Source organism: Myotis brandtii, unplaced genomic scaffold (assembly GCF_000412655.1).
Source record: "Myotis brandtii unplaced genomic scaffold, ASM41265v1 scaffold1384, whole genome shotgun sequence".
Lineage (NCBI taxonomy): Eukaryota > Metazoa > Chordata > Mammalia > Chiroptera > Vespertilionidae > Myotis > Myotis brandtii.
In genome coordinates, this window is record NW_005354938.1 from 253,538 (window position 1) to 270,110 (window position 16,573).

The window sequence follows — 16,573 nt, forward strand, 5'->3', positions numbered from 1 at the left end:
ACTGCGCCCCCTGCCGGTCTGGTCGCCCCACACAGCCTGCTGTTCAGTCGTTTGGTCTTCCCTCACTAACCCCCCTGCTGGCCTGCACGCCCCAAGCAGCCTGTTGCTCAGTCGTCTGTCCAGTTGTTTCCGTTGTGACGGCCCCTGGCTTTTTATATATATTAGGATAATTTATTTTGGGTATCTACAGTAAGTCCTTAGCATTTCCATACAAGTTCTTAAAATAAGTTTGTCATTTTGTACAAAAAGTCTACTTGGTTTTAATTGAGATTGCATTGAATAAACAGAACAATTTGAGGGGAAAATGACATCTTAAAAATGTTGATTTATCTAGTTCATGAATAAGGTTTATCATTTTTATAAGTTTTAAAGATTTTTAAAATAATGTTTTGTGCCCAGCCACGGTGGCTCAGTGGTTGAACATCAACCTATGAATCAGGAGGTCAGGGTTTGATTTGTTATATATTTATTTAAACTTTCTAAAATCTGTGTCCAATAATTCTAGTAGCTGGTCTGTGAGGAATTCTCCTGCTGGTTGTCATTCATGTTAACTTTATTTCTTTACCAGAGGCCCAGTGCATGAAATTTGTGCATGGGGAGGGGGGTCCCTCAGCCCGGCCAACACCCTCTCTCAATCTGGGACCCCTCAGGAGATGTCAGACTGCCGGCAGTCGGACACTGCTTGCCTGCCTGCCTGCCTGATCACCCCTAACTGCCTCTGCCGGCCTGCCTGATTGTCCCTAATCACTCGCCTGCCTGCCTGATCACTCCTAAACACTCTGCCTGCCTGCCTCATCACCCCTAACAACTCGCCTGCCTGCCTGATCGCCCCTAACCACCTCTGCCTGCCTGCCTGCCTCATCATCCCTAACCTGTCGCTTGCCTGACTCATCGCCTCTAACCGCTCTGCCTGCCTGTCTGATTGCCCCTAACCACTTTGCCTGCCTGCCTCATCGCTCCTAACCACTTGCCTGCCTGCCTGATTGCCCCTTCCTGCCTCTGCCTAGGCCCCTGCAGCCGCGGCTTCGTCCAGAAGGACATCTGAAAGGTCGTTCGGCTGTCCGGTCTAATTAGCATATTACGCTTTTATTATTATAGATATGTGTGATTTCTTATGCCTGCTTCTTGGTTGTTGTCATTGAATTATTTCCTGGTTCTCCAAGGCCCAGAGTAGATTTGCTATCCTCTAGAGAGGCTTTGATTTGATTTCTGGGGGGCGTCCTATATTCATTGGCATCAGGGATGTTTCAGGCATTAAAGTCTTTGTTTAGGCCAAGCGTAAAGGACTTTTGGTTTCCCGGGTGCACATCATCTCTAAGATTGGTTGGTTTCGGCTTTGAATGCTGTCCTTTTCCCCCCATTTGTCCCTCTCTCCCTATTTGTTGTTACTCAGACTTTTCACTTTTCTCTTTGGATTTTGACTCTCATCCAAAAATTGGCTTGCAACTTCTCTATTGCAGATCATTATTGTTTTTAAGATGTTGATTTAAAGTTCTTTATAGTGTTTTTCACTGTCTTTAGCAAGAGGAAAAGTTAGAGCTGTGACTGCATTTATTAGAAACAAAGAACAAAAGTAAATGAACTTATTTTCAGGTTAAGAAAGCATAAAAAGAATAAATGTGGGGATTTATTAAGATAGGGATTAAACAGAATTTAATGAAATATAGGGTGTCCAAAAAATGTATACACATACATTTTTTTATCGCTCAATTGATGTTTGTTTCTTTTCAGATTTAACCCATTGGAATTGATAATTATTCAAAGTGTGTATACAATTTTGAGGGACACCCTGTAGAAGAAAAGAAGTATTTCAATAAAGTTTAGAGCTGGTTCTCTGAAAAGACCAATAAAATAATTGAACTTTTGGCAAGTCTGATTAGAAAGTAAAGAGAAGACATATGTAAATACATTAGGAATAAAAGTGGGAACATACTAGACATATGAAAGAAATTAAGTGATTACACTAGAGACTATAAATCATCTTAATTAGTAGTTTGGCAATTTACTGCCAAATTAACACTATTAAAATATTTTATACATTAATAATGCTTCTTCACAGGCACCCTATTTAGCATTAGTTTGATATATAATACACAGTAGTATCTTTAAAGAAAAATTTTCTGCTTGTAATTTTTCATTTGATGCTATATTTCTAGAAAATAAAGTTTAATTTATGTGTTTCAGTCAAAAAGTAGACCAGATGTACTTTTCTTTATATTTATTTTTAGTATTACTGTTACTGGCTTCATGAGTCACACTCTTCTGCCGTTATTAAAATCATGCTTCATCTTTCATCTTTGGTTTACTTTCTTTCCTCACCTCATTGTATCAGCTTATTAATTTTCTATCATTGGATTCATAGAACAGATATTTATGGCGTGTGTGTGGAGGAGGACGCGTCATGGAATACATGCATTCCTAACTTTTTATGAAAACTTTAGGCAACCCAAGGCCAATAAGATTGTGTATATTTGCCTTTCTGTTTAGAGTAAACAAGCATATTTTATATTGTCTATCAACAGAAATGTAGTTTCACAGATACATTAAGATGAAAAAAGCTAGTATTATAACTTTCTGTAAGTTGCTATAATATGAGATATTATGAAGGGTAAATCATAGCAAACTAATTTGTCTTGTTGTTCTCCTATATTGTTTTTTACATTATAAGGCAGTTATTTTTCTACCAAAGTTTACTTTGAAGCCTAATGGAATTATATTTTCATTGACAAAAACTTGCAAAGACATAGAAGAAAGACTAGGATAACCAGTGTTGCATCAGTAATACACTTGATAAGAGTTGATATTGCAACTTAATTTTGGTACTTATCAGCCTCCTTTTTTGTGTGTGTTTATGCATTTTTTGGTTTTACATTACTTTGCATAATCTTTTATCAGGATTTTATAATATCAGAGAATGTTAGCAAAGGAAAAAAAAACTGTGAGTACTTGTCAAATCCTTCATATTTACAGAAGAATTTGAGTCTCAGAAAAGTTACATCAGTGTTTTTCAGACTATCTCTGATGAAGAATCAGAATTGAAACTGTAACACCCCCCCCCCCCCCCCCCCCCCCCCCCACACACACACACACACACACACACACCCCATGCCCCAAGTCTGTTGAGGACCAATACAAGGCCCTATTATGCATGCCTAGTTCCCAGCTTGTGTCCTGTGATTAACGACCTAAGTTCAATTATAACCACACTGATAAACATCTTATTCTGCATAGTCCACTGATGACGTCCATAAATTTGTGGCAATCTTAAATTATTATAAATGCTTCCAAATGTTTATTCTCAACTTTTGTATTTTTCTTATCATAGACTGGTAAAACACAGTGCATGGACCACTCTTTGAAGTGGAACTAGGATAGGAGCAATGCACATGTTTGATCCACTCATGGAGAGGATTATCACTATAGATGTTAATGCAGAGCAACAGCTTTCAAATTAATTTAGTGATAAACACTCCAAAAAGAGCTAGCCAGAAATCCTGTGGTAGAAAACAACTTTTCCATGTGCAAATGAAAAATGTGAATAATCCTATGGAAAGGTATTTTAATTGCTTTATATGTAGTTCATTTTTAATTTGTGCCTTTATAGCTCAAATAGTTTCATGGAATTAAAATCATTTGGGCAGATAAAGATTTGAAAGGAGATTATTAGGCACAGAAAGGTGAGTGGAGAGAGGGAGAAAACTTAAATGGGGAAAGGTTACATCATTGATTACAATATTGAACTTACTGTAATAGATCATTAATCATTTGTTTCCCTAAATAAAAATGAGAGACCATTTTGAAATAAGTTTTTGTTGTGTGTGTTTTTAAAGAAAATTAGCAGCACTGAAATTTCAATTCTAGAGATTAACTTGGTGTTCATTTGGCACATACTTATTGAGGTCCTAAAATGTGTGGTACTAACATTATATTTGAAAGTTCTTAGGCCATGCAAAAGTCAGATAAATTATGGAGTTGGCTGTTATATATGCCTCTCACTCAAAAGTAAGTTGGAGTATGCCAAATAGATTCGGATTTTTAAAGTGGAAATCTAATGATATGGGTGCTTATATCTTGTAGGACTACCAGTTATACCTGAATATTTAAGAACAGGGTTTTGGGAGACCTTAAGATATTATTAGTATAAATTGAGGAACATAGAGGGAAATCTCACTTTCTTTTTTATTTTATTTTATATTTTTATTTATTTCAGAGAGGAAGGGAGAGGGAGAGAGATAGGAACATCAGTGGTGAGAGAGAATCATTCACCGGCTGTCTCCTGCACGCCCCCTACAGAGGATCAAGCCCCCACCCCGGGCATGTGCCCTTGACCAGAATCAACCCAGGATCCTTTAGTCCATAGGCCAAAGCTCTCTCTATCCACTGAACCAAACCTGCTAGGGCGAAATCTCACTTTCTTACTTGCCTTCATTATTAATGTGTGATCACAAATTTGAGCATTTTTTGTTTTCACTTATACATGAAAAGATGAAAGTGCTTTATGTTAAAGGCATAGCAGGGTTTTGGATATTTCTTCTGCTCTTTCTTGTTCCCACTGTTTTTCATGATGGCATCCTTTCTGTTGGTCCCTACTCCTGTATTCTGACAGGCACAATTTTCTAACCAGTTGTGGTTCCCATTTTTGGTATCTCTTCATATCCAGTTTTAGATATTGTATTTAATGTGTCCCATCTTCTATTTATTATTAACTGTTTTTATTAGTAGTAGTAACTGACTTATGAATGCTAATGTGCAGAACACAGTCTTAATTGCTTTATAAATGTGTTTATCTGTTTTAACTCACAAAAACCCTCTGAATAAAGTACTGTGACTCATTTCACAGAAGAGAAGACTAGGGCAGACAGGTCACATAATTTAGCTAAGGTTTCTGAGAGAGTAAAGATTGAGCCAAGATTCAAAGTCAGGCAGTGTGAGTTCACAGCTCTTATTCAGTAGTATTGGCATTAATAATAGGAATACTAGTAAAAGCAATACTGTAATGATTTAAAAGGAAAAGATTACAATAATATAATTACTATTTATTGAGGATATCTATGTACCATAATAATTACTTTATGAGTGTCATTTTATCTTTAGACCAGCCTTTAAGATTATATTCATTTTACTTGTGAGGATACTGAGGCATAGAGTTTGATTAACTTGCCTATAACCACATGGCTAGTAGGTATTGAAACTAAATTCAAACTCCTGAGCCAGAGTTTCTATGTATTATATTTATTTCCCCTTCTGTGTTTCTCTTTGATTAGGACTGTGTTGAAAAACAAGTACTTCATTGATCTTTTAGCATATAGTAGGTTTTCATTAAATATTTGTTGCTTGTAATACATAAACTAATACTTAGATGAGAAAACTTAATACTTTTTGCCTCTTACACAGTACCTTAGAATTTTAATTTTTCTGTAAACTGTGTGCTAAGGGATCCCAAGATTGTTTTGTGTGTGTGTTTTCTTTAATTTTAGAAATGGTTTAAGTTTTAGCACTAAAAGTAGTGCTAAGCTAGAAAAAACAAGTATTTAAAATTGTTATTTAACATTTAAGTTTTATTAAATAAAAATATTTTAAGCAATTAAAAGATTCAGAAAAGGGGAGATGTAACAAATAACCACTTATCCATCATCCAGAATTTGATAATTATTATTTGTATAGTTTTTATATTTATTTAATGCTAACTTCTTTGTTTTATGCTTAAAGCCATATCCAGAAGACCCAGCAGTTTATAAACCACTCTCCCAGGAAGAACTGCAAAGGATAAAGAATGAGAAAAAACAGAAACAAAATGAGAGAAAACAGAAAATATCAGAAAATCGCAAACATTTGGCAAGTGTACGTGTTGTACAAAAAAACCTCGTCTTTGTTGTAGGTCTGTCTCAGCGCCTAGCAGACCCAGAGGTAAGTCCTCTTCTATTTTTTCTCTCAACTTCACATTTCTTTTTCTTTTTTTTTGCTTCTCTTATTGGGAAAGAAGAGCTGACCCTGCCCAACGGCAGAATTCCACAGAAAATATTGAAACTTAGGAGAAAATGGGAAATATTTTTAAATAATCACTAAGAAACCAATAACTAGTTGTGATCTTATGTAGGTTTTAAAATCTTTTCTGCCTTCATTTTCTTCAGTTGTAAAACTAGGCAGTTGTACTAGATTTCTAAAGTCTCCTTTAGTGTTAATAATCTGAAACTTGGATAATAGTACTGTTTTGCTGTTAAGGCTAACATGTGACGCAACTACTTTCTATAGCTTTATAAGGACCAGCAGTGGAGATGCAGTTACATGAACCTGCTAGAGATCTGTATTCTTTTAAATCTTGTCCCAATAGTAGTTCTTATTTATAGAACAGTTATAGAACTGTTGTTATACTGTATTATTATTCTTTACTGATTCATTTCAAGCCAATTTTCTGGAAAGAAGAAGAATTTGATGAAAAGAAAATAATATAGTGGACCAGGTTCTTTGTCATTTGTTTGTGGACAGGGGAGATCTTAACCATTTTGTTTATTACATCTTTTCTCTCCTTCCACCACCAGCCTTATTAGGGTAATGTTGAACTCATAACTTTAGTCCGATACCTTTGAATATACATCTACTAATTTTTAGTTTCTGATATACCTGATTGATAGCCAGTGTTTACTTCAGTAGGAAAGAGCTGGATTTTGGGGATCTGCCTAAGTATCCATTGAAAAGATTTAGAACAGCGGTTCTCAACCTGTGGGTCGCGACCCCTTTGGGGGTCGAACAACCCTTTCACAGGGGTCGCCTAAGACCATCGGAAAACACATATATAATTACATATTGTTTTTGTGATTAATCACTATGCTTTAATTATGTTCAATTTGTAACAATGAAATTGGGGGTCACCACAACATGAGGAACTGTATTAAAGGGTCGCGGCATTAGGAAGGTTGAGAACCACTGATTTAGAAGTAATGCTCATCATGATACCAATCAAAGGGAGGATTGTAACGAATATGCTAAGTAAGTTGGGAATCATCCCTCACAGATGATGAGGGAGAATATTGTAAATAAAAACAAATCACAGATTCTAAAGAAGAGATAGAAAACTAATGTGTACAGCAAATACGTTAGTATAAAACATTTTTCACACGAAGACGCACATCACAGCAGAGAAGTTTATTAACTGTAGGATATGAGGATTATTTACTATTCAAGTGGAAGTGGGTTATTATAAGATCTCGATCCTCATCACCTTCACACTGAATAGGCTGAGGAGGAGCAGGAGGAAGAGGAGGAGTTGGTCTTCCTTTCTCAGGGGCTGCAGAGGCAAAAAAGATGGAAGGGGAGGCAGGAGAGGCAGGCACATGCAGTGTATCTTTGTGGAAAAATACATCATAATTTCTATTTTGCTTTTTTGCTTTTGCATTTCTCTAAAAATGTTTCTGTACGGTACCAATCCTTCTTCCACTGTTTGGCTTGGTTTCAGCTGTGTCATAGAAGGGCCCATGTCATATAAGGAGTTAAAAGCATTCTTGAATAATTGGAACACTCTGCCAGATTATCTGATGTCACTTTGTTTTCTGGCACTGCTTCTACATCTTCTTCCTCAGTGTCTGGCTCTGGTTTGCAAGCACTTACCTCCAGCAAGTCGTCTTCTATTAATTCTTTCAATGTGATGTCTATTAACTTTTTAATTTCTCCAAGATCCATATCTTGATACCCTTCATCCCTCACCTTTTTTTTTTTTTTGCCATATTCACAACCTCTTTAGTGATTTCCTTTATTGGCTCTGTCATAAAATCTGTGAAGTCATGTACAACATATGGACAGTTTTCTTGAGCAGGAATTGATTCTTTTGGGCTTTATGGCTTCCACAGCTTTCTTTATAACAATGATGCATCTTCAGTGGTAGAACCTTCCAGACTTCCTATGATGTTCTCTCTACCAGGGTTCTCTTCCATAGCATTGGTAGTCCTTTCCAGAGAGTCCCGTGTGTAATGAGCTTTAAAGATCCTTGTGACCCTTGACCTAGAGGCTGAGTTAAGAGACATAGTGTTTGGGAACAAGTAGACCACTTCAACATCTACACTGTTTATCTGATGGGGTTCTGTGTGGCCAGGGGCATTGTCCAAAATCAAAAAAGCTTGAAAAAAGCAGTTCCTTACTGGCAAGGTACTTCCTGACTTTAGGGACAAAGCATCGATGGAGCCAATCCAGAAAAGGGTTCTCATTGTCCAGGCCTTCTCGTTGTACAAATAAATGACCAACAGTTTCTGTTTGTCTTTTCCCTTCAAGGTGGGGGTTAGCAGTTTTATAGATAAGGGCATTCCTGATTGTAAACTTGAATGCATTTGTACAAAACAGTAGAGTTAGCCTGTCACTTCCTGCCTTAAATCCTGGTGCTTGCTTCCCTGTTTACTAATACCTGTTGTGGCATTTCCCCCCTTAGCTATTGTAAATTTTGCTGCTATGAACATAGGGGTGCATATATCCTTTCTGATTGGTGTTTCTGGTTTCTTGGAATATATTCCTAGAAGTGGGATCACTGGGTGAAATGGGAGTTCCCATCCCCCAGAATAGGGCATTTTCATCTGTATTATAACCTCTTCAGGCAGATACACTTTCTCAATTATTTTCTTAATGGCATCTGGGAACTTGTCTGCTGCCTCTTGGTTGGCAGAAGCTGCTTCTCCTGTTATCTTGACTTCTTTTTTAAGCCAACCCTCTTTCTAAAATTATCAAACCATTCTTTGTTGGCATTAAATTCTTTAACTTTAGCCCTAGCTGGTTTGGCTCAGTGAATAGAGTGTTGGACTGCAGAGTAGAAGGTCCCAGGTTCGATTCTGGTCAAGAGCACATGCTCTGGTTTCAGGCTCTATCCCTAGTAGGGGGCATGCAGGAAACAGCTGATCAGTGATACTCTCTCATCATTGATGTTTCTATCTCTCTTCCTTTCTGAAATCAATAAAAATATATTTTAAAAAAATTTCTTAACTTTAGTTTCTTCACCTTTCTTTTGCTTTAAGTTGTCATATAATGACTTTGCTTTTTCTATAGGTATGCCTTTCTTACAGCAATCCTGTACCCACATAAAAGCTGCATTTTTAATACAAGATAAAAATTATTTTTCAGAAGTGCAAAGTTTTTTGCAAGTGCTGATGGGCTTCATAAATCTCTTTTCCTTTTTTTTTTAAAATATATACTTTATTGATTTTTTTACAGAGAGGAAGGGAGAGGGATAGAGAGTTAGAAACATCAATGAGAGAGAAACATCGATCAGCTGCCTCCTGCACACCCCACACTGGGGATGTGCCTGCAACTAAGGTACATGCCCTTGACCGGAATTGAACCTGGGACCTTTCAGTCCGCAGGCTGACGCTCTATCCACTGAGCCAAACAGGTTAGGGCTCTTTTCCTTTTTTTTACATGGTCCTTACTCTGGATTCATTGACCTCAAAATGGCGGGCTACCGCAGCTGCAGACCTCGGTCTATGACACATGTCAAACCCTTCAGTGTTTTCTTGTAAAGACATGACTTTTCTCTGCTTCTTGGGAGCACTGCCAGCATCATTAGTGGCACTTCATATGGGTGCCATGGTGTTACTTATTGTTTATGGTATTGCACTATACACAATGGAAAATAAGCAAGAAGCTCAAGAGATCACTTTTTACTGATACCCAGTGTATTGGAGAGACAACTGCTAACAGAGATGTGATTAGATTAGCAGCATCACATGGCATTTTAAGTGGATACTTGTAATACTTAGTCTCACCACAGTAGCAACAGGAGGTGACTAGGAAAGTATTACAGTAGTACAATATGTGCTGCAGTTAATTTTATGCAGTTATGATTTAACATTGCATCTTTCAACTGTGAATGGCACTATGTACAGTCTGTGTTTGCATGTTTTGAAAAATTTAAGTTTTTATATTGGATTTGTGTATATTTTATGGTAGTAAATAATAAAATAGACTGGTATCTACATATATTTTATGCATTCATGATATACCTAACTCTTATTTTTATCTTTTATTAATTTCTTTTTTTATTGTTTAAAGTATTACATATGCCTCCTTTTCTCCCCCATCGACCCCTCCCCGGCCACTCCCACCCCCAGGACAAGCCCCCACTGCCCCAGTGTCAGTGTCCATTGGTTATGCTAATATGCATGCATGCAAGTCCTTTGGTTGATCTCTTATATCCCTGCCCTCCCCTGCCTTCTCTCTGAGGTTTGCAAGTCTATTCGGTGCTTCTCTGTTTCTGGATCCATTTTTGTTCATCAGTGTATATTGTTCATTATATTCCACAAATGAGTGAGGTCATGTGATACTTAATCTTTCTCTGACTGTCTTATTTCACTTAGCATAATGCTCTCCAGGTCCATCCATGCTGTTCTAAATGGTAAAAGTTCCTTCTTTTTTTACAGCAGCATAATATTCCAGTATGTAAATGTACCACAGTTTTCTAATCCACTCATCTGCTGATGGGCATTTAGGCTGTTTCTAAATCTTAGCTATTGTAAATTGTGCTGCTATGAACATAGGGGTGTATATATCTTTTCTGATTGGGGTTTCTTGGGATACATTCCTAGAAGTGGGATCACTGGGTGAAATGGCAGTTCCATTTTTAATTTTTTGAGGAAACTCCATACTGTTTTCCACAGTGGTTGCACCAGTCTGCATTCCCACCAGCAGTACACCAGGGTTCCTTTTTCTCCACATCCTTGCCAGCACTTGCTTGTTGATTTGTTGATGCTAGCCATTAACTCTTTTTTATATATATATTTCTAGGCTACATGGTTTATCTGTGAGATTTTTCACATTGCAAATCTCCAAAAAATTTTCCAGTATATTTATTTAAAGAAATCAGTATATAAGTAGACCAACACAGTTCAAATCGTGTTTTTCAAAGGTCAACTGTATATTAAGTTGGAAACTGTTAAGAATTAATGACACCCGAGTCATAGACTATTTCATAAAGCTTTGATTCTGTCTAATACAGCACATATATAAACTGGGCTAATTTGCCAGTATGTACCTTGATACAAAAACCTTTCCCATGACTTGCAATTATCTCGAAATTACATTCTGTTCTTTTTCTAAAATTTACCTATAGACCTACTGTTCCTACAGTCTCTCCAAACAGCAAACTCTCTTTCAATGAGAGCTTTCTGCGCATGCCTGTTCAAGTGTATGCAAAGCATTCTTTCCAAACACTTGAAAATACTCACACACAACTTAGCGAGTAAGTTTTTAAGAGAAGCTAAATGAGTATATGAGGTGATCACAAATATGAGGGGAAAGAACCATGAAGGTAATAGAGAAGAAATGTATAAACTTTTTGCCCCTATCTATCACCTTACACACAAAAGAGAGGGGAGGGGAAAAAATTGGAGAGTTGAGAAATGATAAAATTGATTGACATAAGGAAGCTAAATACACACACACACACACACACAGTGATAAATCATAAAGCATTGACATTTGAGGAACATTCTATTACCATATTTGGAATTTGTAGCTCATAAATAATGCTTTAGTATGTCATATTATATACAATAGATTTATGAGTAGACTGTTTCTACTCAGGTCCCTGAATTCTTATTTCTGTGTTTAGTACATAATTTTGGTTATTGTTTTGAGAAATAATTTCTTACAGGGATCATCTATTAATGAAAATATGGTCAGGATATCTTATCTGTTTTGTGTTTAAGAATATTGTAAAATATAAGTTCCCATAGAGTATAGGTACAAAAATTAGAACATAATAGAAAATATCAAACTTAATGAGTCTCAATTTCTTTTTAGTAGGTCAATAAAAAATAGCTTTGAAACTTTGTTGATGATTTCCTGTAGGTTAACCACACAAATTGTAATTAGGAAATAGTCACATTTATTAGAAAACATTAAAAGTTATTTTTCTTTCACTGAAGAGTGTATGTACCCATTATAAGAATAAAGTTGATGAAAATGGGGACAGTTTATACATTATTTCTTCTTCTTTTATAGGTTTTAAAACGACCAGAATATTTTGGGAAGTTTGGTAAAATACATAAAGTTGTCATCAATAATAGCACATCATATGCAGGTTCACAGGTAACTAACTAACTATAGGGATTTTTGCCTTCCCTATGGTTGGAGTTTGATCTGGGCTGTTCAGAAGGAAAATTTATTTTTTTGTGATTAGAAAGCTTGAGGGACAAGGACTTAAATAATATAATGATCTCTGTTGATGGGGTGGGGCAGTTTTTGGTGCTCATTGACTGGACTCTTCCAGGACTTAACAGTGAATTGCTAGTAATAATAGGAAAATAGTAAAACAAAGATTTGGTGGTTTGAAGGGGAGGGGAAGTTGAGTCTATTGTTAGTCTAATAATTAGGTAATGATTTCTAATTCATATTTTCAGATATTAAAAACTTTATAGAGCATCTTTCTTAATGCTGCTATTAGCAGACATTGTTCTTGCAAAGTGCATTGATTTTGGGGAGAACATAATTTGACACAGTGTCTTCAAATCTTAGTTTTTAAAATCTAACTTTCAAAGTTTGTCAAATGACTTTAAAAGAATAAGTGCCAATCCAAGAATTATTAAAAAAAAAAAAGAGCAGAGAGGGCAAAGCACATAAGTTTTATTTTATTTTATTTTATTTTAAATATATTTTTACTGATTTCAGAGAGGCCAGGAGAGGGAGAGAGAGATAGAAACATCAGTGAGAGAGAATCATTGATCAGCTGCCTCCAGCATACCAGGGATCAAGCCCACAACCTGGGCACGTGCCCTGACCTGGCGATCAAGCCTGCAACCTTGGCATATAGGGACAATGCTCTAACCATTTGAGCTACCAAAGATGATATTTTATTCATGAATATTTTAGTCTACTTAAAAACAGATAAAATTCATTAAGTATGATTGATTTACAATGAGCTAGTATATGGTTTAATTAAAGCTACTGCAACTTATAATTATTGTGATTATTGTTAATGATAGTAAGTAGTAAAGGCTTTTAGAATTTCCTAGGCAAGCTGCAAGATAAATTTTTTATAATGTTTTTATTGAATTTGAAAGTAATAACAGCAGGTTTTCACTTTAGGGTCCAAGTGCCAGTGCTTATGTAACCTATATCCGGTCAGAAGATGCTCTCAGAGCCATACAGTGTGTCAACAATGTGGTGGTAGATGGCAGAACGCTTAAGGTAATATGGTCCTCTTGATTTGTTTTGTTTTAAAGAGGAAGGGATAAAATGTAAGGAGAGAAGTACTTAGGATTTACATATTACATTTGAAGAGTGGCTATTTGAGGATTGCTTCTTAGGCATCTGTACCAACCTACGACAGCCAGTTTGTTTACTGCTGACTTATGTAAAGTCCTTTTTTGTCAGGTATGAACAAACATTTTTATTATTAGGGGATAATCTTTTAAAATCTCCTATATTTACATATTTTGTTGTGTAAAAAATGAATCTATTATCAGAAATAAATAATAGTTCTGATTTGTTGTCATTAAATATTTGGACATTTATCAATGCATGTTTGAGTGAAGGGTCCCACCAAGCAATCCTATATAATAAAACCCTAATATGCAAATTGACCGAACTGTGGAGTGACTGGTCGCTATGATGTGCACTGACTACCAGGGGGCAGACGCTCAATGTAGGATAGTGATGTGCTAACCTATGACACGCGTGTCAGAGGTGACACGCGAACTCATTTTTTTGGTTGATTTTTCTTTGTTAAATGGCATTTAAATATATAAAATAAATATCAAAAATATAAATGTTTGTTTTACTATGGTTGCAAATATCAAAAAATTTCTATATGTGACATGGCACCAGAGTTAGGGTTTTTCAAAATGCTGACATGCCGAGCTCAAAAGGTTCGCCATCACTGATGTAGGAGCTGCCCTGTGGTGGTCAGTGCACTCCCACAGAGGGAGCACTGCTCAGCCAGAAGCTAGGCTCACAGCTGGCGAGCGCAGTGGCAGTGGCGGGAACACTGCAGATGGGCGGTAAGGAGCGAGGGGTCTCGGACTGTGAGCGGGATGTCCACCTGCCAGCTTAGGCCCAACCCCCCCCGGGCCTAAGCCGGCAGACAGACATCCCCCGAGGGGTCCTGGACTGCGAGAAGGCACAGGCCGGGCTGAGGGACTCATACCCCTTCTCCCCCCAGTGCTTGAATTTCATGCACCGGGCCTCTAGTGCTTTATATAAATGAAAGAAGAATAGCACAATTAGAAAAAGGAAGTTGCCTAACCACACATAACATGCAACAGATTTTGTCTCTCTTTTGATGGCTAGGGAAGAAGATTTGGATGCTCAAGTCCTAGAAACCATAGACAGAGATGTTTTCTTTAGTTCTTCCAAATGAGCATCATCTTTGCTAAATCCTGCTATTAACAGTTTATTTCTCTAGTATTCATAGCTATACTTCTTGTTTTGTTATGTCTGTGTCTCATTTTAGGTGAAGTGAAAACACAAAACATGGATATTCTCATTGTGATGTCATTTTACATTTTGGGTCCTTTTTTCTCCCTCCCCTTCTCTTCCTGCAGGCATCTCTAGGTACAACAAAATACTGCAGTTACTTCTTAAAAAATATGCAGTGTCCAAAGCCTGACTGCATGTATCTACATGAATTGGGGGATGAGGCAGCCAGCTTCACAAAAGAGGAAATGCAGGTAGTCACGTATTGTGAATTCTCAAATTTGCAGAAAAAGGGAGGATTCTTCTTTATAAGTTAAAATTGCTAAAGTGGGGGCTTTATTTTTTAAAACTGGCATTACTTTAAAGTAGCATTTTCTAAACTGTGTTCTATGGAATGTCAGTTATTCTATTGTTATAATAAAAATAGGTCTTTGGTCCACTAAATTTGAAAATGCTAGATTAATGAAGATAAGTAGGTTTTCTTTCCTGCAGGACTTCTCAGAGTCTTTAATATGCTAAAACATACCAAAGATAGGAATGTACATTGGAACTTGTATTGACCAAGGAAAGCATTTTGGGAAATGCTACTTTAAGGGGAATGTCAGCAAAATGACAGCTAAGTGTGATACTGTAATTATGAGTTGTGGTTTCCCCCCCTAACCTCTACTCTTTACAGAGCATGGTAGAAAAGAATATTCTAGCAAATGTTGCTGATAAGCTCACATTTTTATAAAATGATTCTCCCTCCCATGGAAGTCTTGTAAAGGGTAAATTGAAGGCTTATTATTTTATGTTCATTTTTACATTTCCTCTTCTCCTGTCTGTCTCCTTTCAGTTTTTAGTATAAACATGTCTTTACAAGTAAAAATGTTGACTATGCGGCATATTAAATGAGGATTATACCAAAGCACAATGCTGCACTTCCCTTTTATAGATGAGGACTTCAGATTGTTGCTGTGGACTTTTGCAGGAATACTTCTCATTTAGAAGGTGGGGGGCATTGATTGCTACCTTTCATTCTCCAGGTCAAACTAGAAAAAGTCTAGTAGGGGTTCCTTTAAGAGCAGATTGTTAAATTAAATAAAATAATACCCTTTTTAAACTTGGAATTATTGCAGATTAAATCCCATTATTTAAATATAAAAAATAAAATAAATAAATAAATACATTGGAATTTCTTGACAGTGTTGTCTTTATGATCTGTGTAGAATGACTTATTTCTTATATCCAATAAGTGCTTTTTGATCTTTTTTTTAATGCAGCTTTCTTGGATAAAATCTAAGGTTTAGCTATTTCAAACTGAATTTTGACTAGTGGGAATATGCTTTACTCACAGGTACTATTACAATGAAAATCTCTATCAGAGAATTTCTAAGCTCCATTTTATCTCATTTTTAAAGAGCGTTGAACAGAAGAAAATGGGTGACACCCGAAACTAATATAATATTGTAATAGAAAAATAAAGAAAAAATTTTTTTTAAGAAATGGATGGATGATCCCTTAGAACTTAATTTGTAATGGGATTTAACCTGTTTTATGAACTGCCCCTGTAGAATCATTTGAATATCAGTTTGAATTCTTTGTGGCCAGTGAACACCATAATGTCTGTTGAAGTATTGATTACAGAAAGAATTTTCAAGGCTCTTATGTGTTAAAGATGTAAAATCTACATCTAATTGTATTTTTTCTTAGTAACTACTTTAAAATTCATTTCATACTGCCCTAACTGGTTTGGCTCAGAGGATAAAATTCATTTCATACTGTTGTCCAGACTTCATTTTGCTCTTCTTTACCTGAGTTTAAATTTTCTTTATAAAAGGATTTCTCTATTAAAATACTTTCTCAAAGTAGAAAGAAAAGTGGAACAACTATATCATGGCAAAAATCAGGAGATTTTCTTTTTGTTACTGTATAATTCAAAATTCAGAGATCCTGTGAAATATTTAGAGATCCAATTAAAACAGGCAAGAGCCCTCTCAGAACAGGGAACGATGCATTGTGCAGTATCTGTATACAATTGTGCACGATTAGATGATATTGCCCTGCCCTTGCTTGTTTTTATTGTTGTTGTTTTTTTTATCTTTTCTGTTCTGGTTTTGGTTTTCTCATAACATTTAGACCACACTTTTAAAGCAATTAACAATCCTGAAGGTAAGTAAACATGTCATTCCAGTCCTAATAAATA

The 16,573-nt window shown here is 36.2% G+C and overlaps 1 protein-coding gene across 12 annotated transcripts in view; it reads left to right on the forward strand.

Moving 5' to 3' along the window:
• Nucleotides 1–16,573, forward strand: part of CNOT4 (CCR4-NOT transcription complex, subunit 4) — a 151,352-nt gene that overhangs the window by 77,649 nt on the left and 57,130 nt on the right. For 6 of the 12 annotated variants that reach the window (XM_005860689.2, XM_005860691.2, XM_005860690.2 and 3 more), the window contains exons 3-6: nucleotides 5,710–5,907; nucleotides 11,977–12,063; nucleotides 13,060–13,161; nucleotides 14,517–14,642. In XM_005860689.2, coding sequence (XP_005860751.1) covers nucleotides 5,710–5,907; nucleotides 11,977–12,063; nucleotides 13,060–13,161; nucleotides 14,517–14,642 — 513 coding nt within the window. Of the gene's footprint in view, nucleotides 1–5,709; nucleotides 5,908–11,976; nucleotides 12,064–13,059; nucleotides 13,162–14,516; nucleotides 14,646–16,573 lie in introns of all 12 variants that reach the window. The other 6 variants (XM_014535140.1, XM_014535136.1, XM_014535139.1 and 3 more) reach the window with 1 other exon arrangement.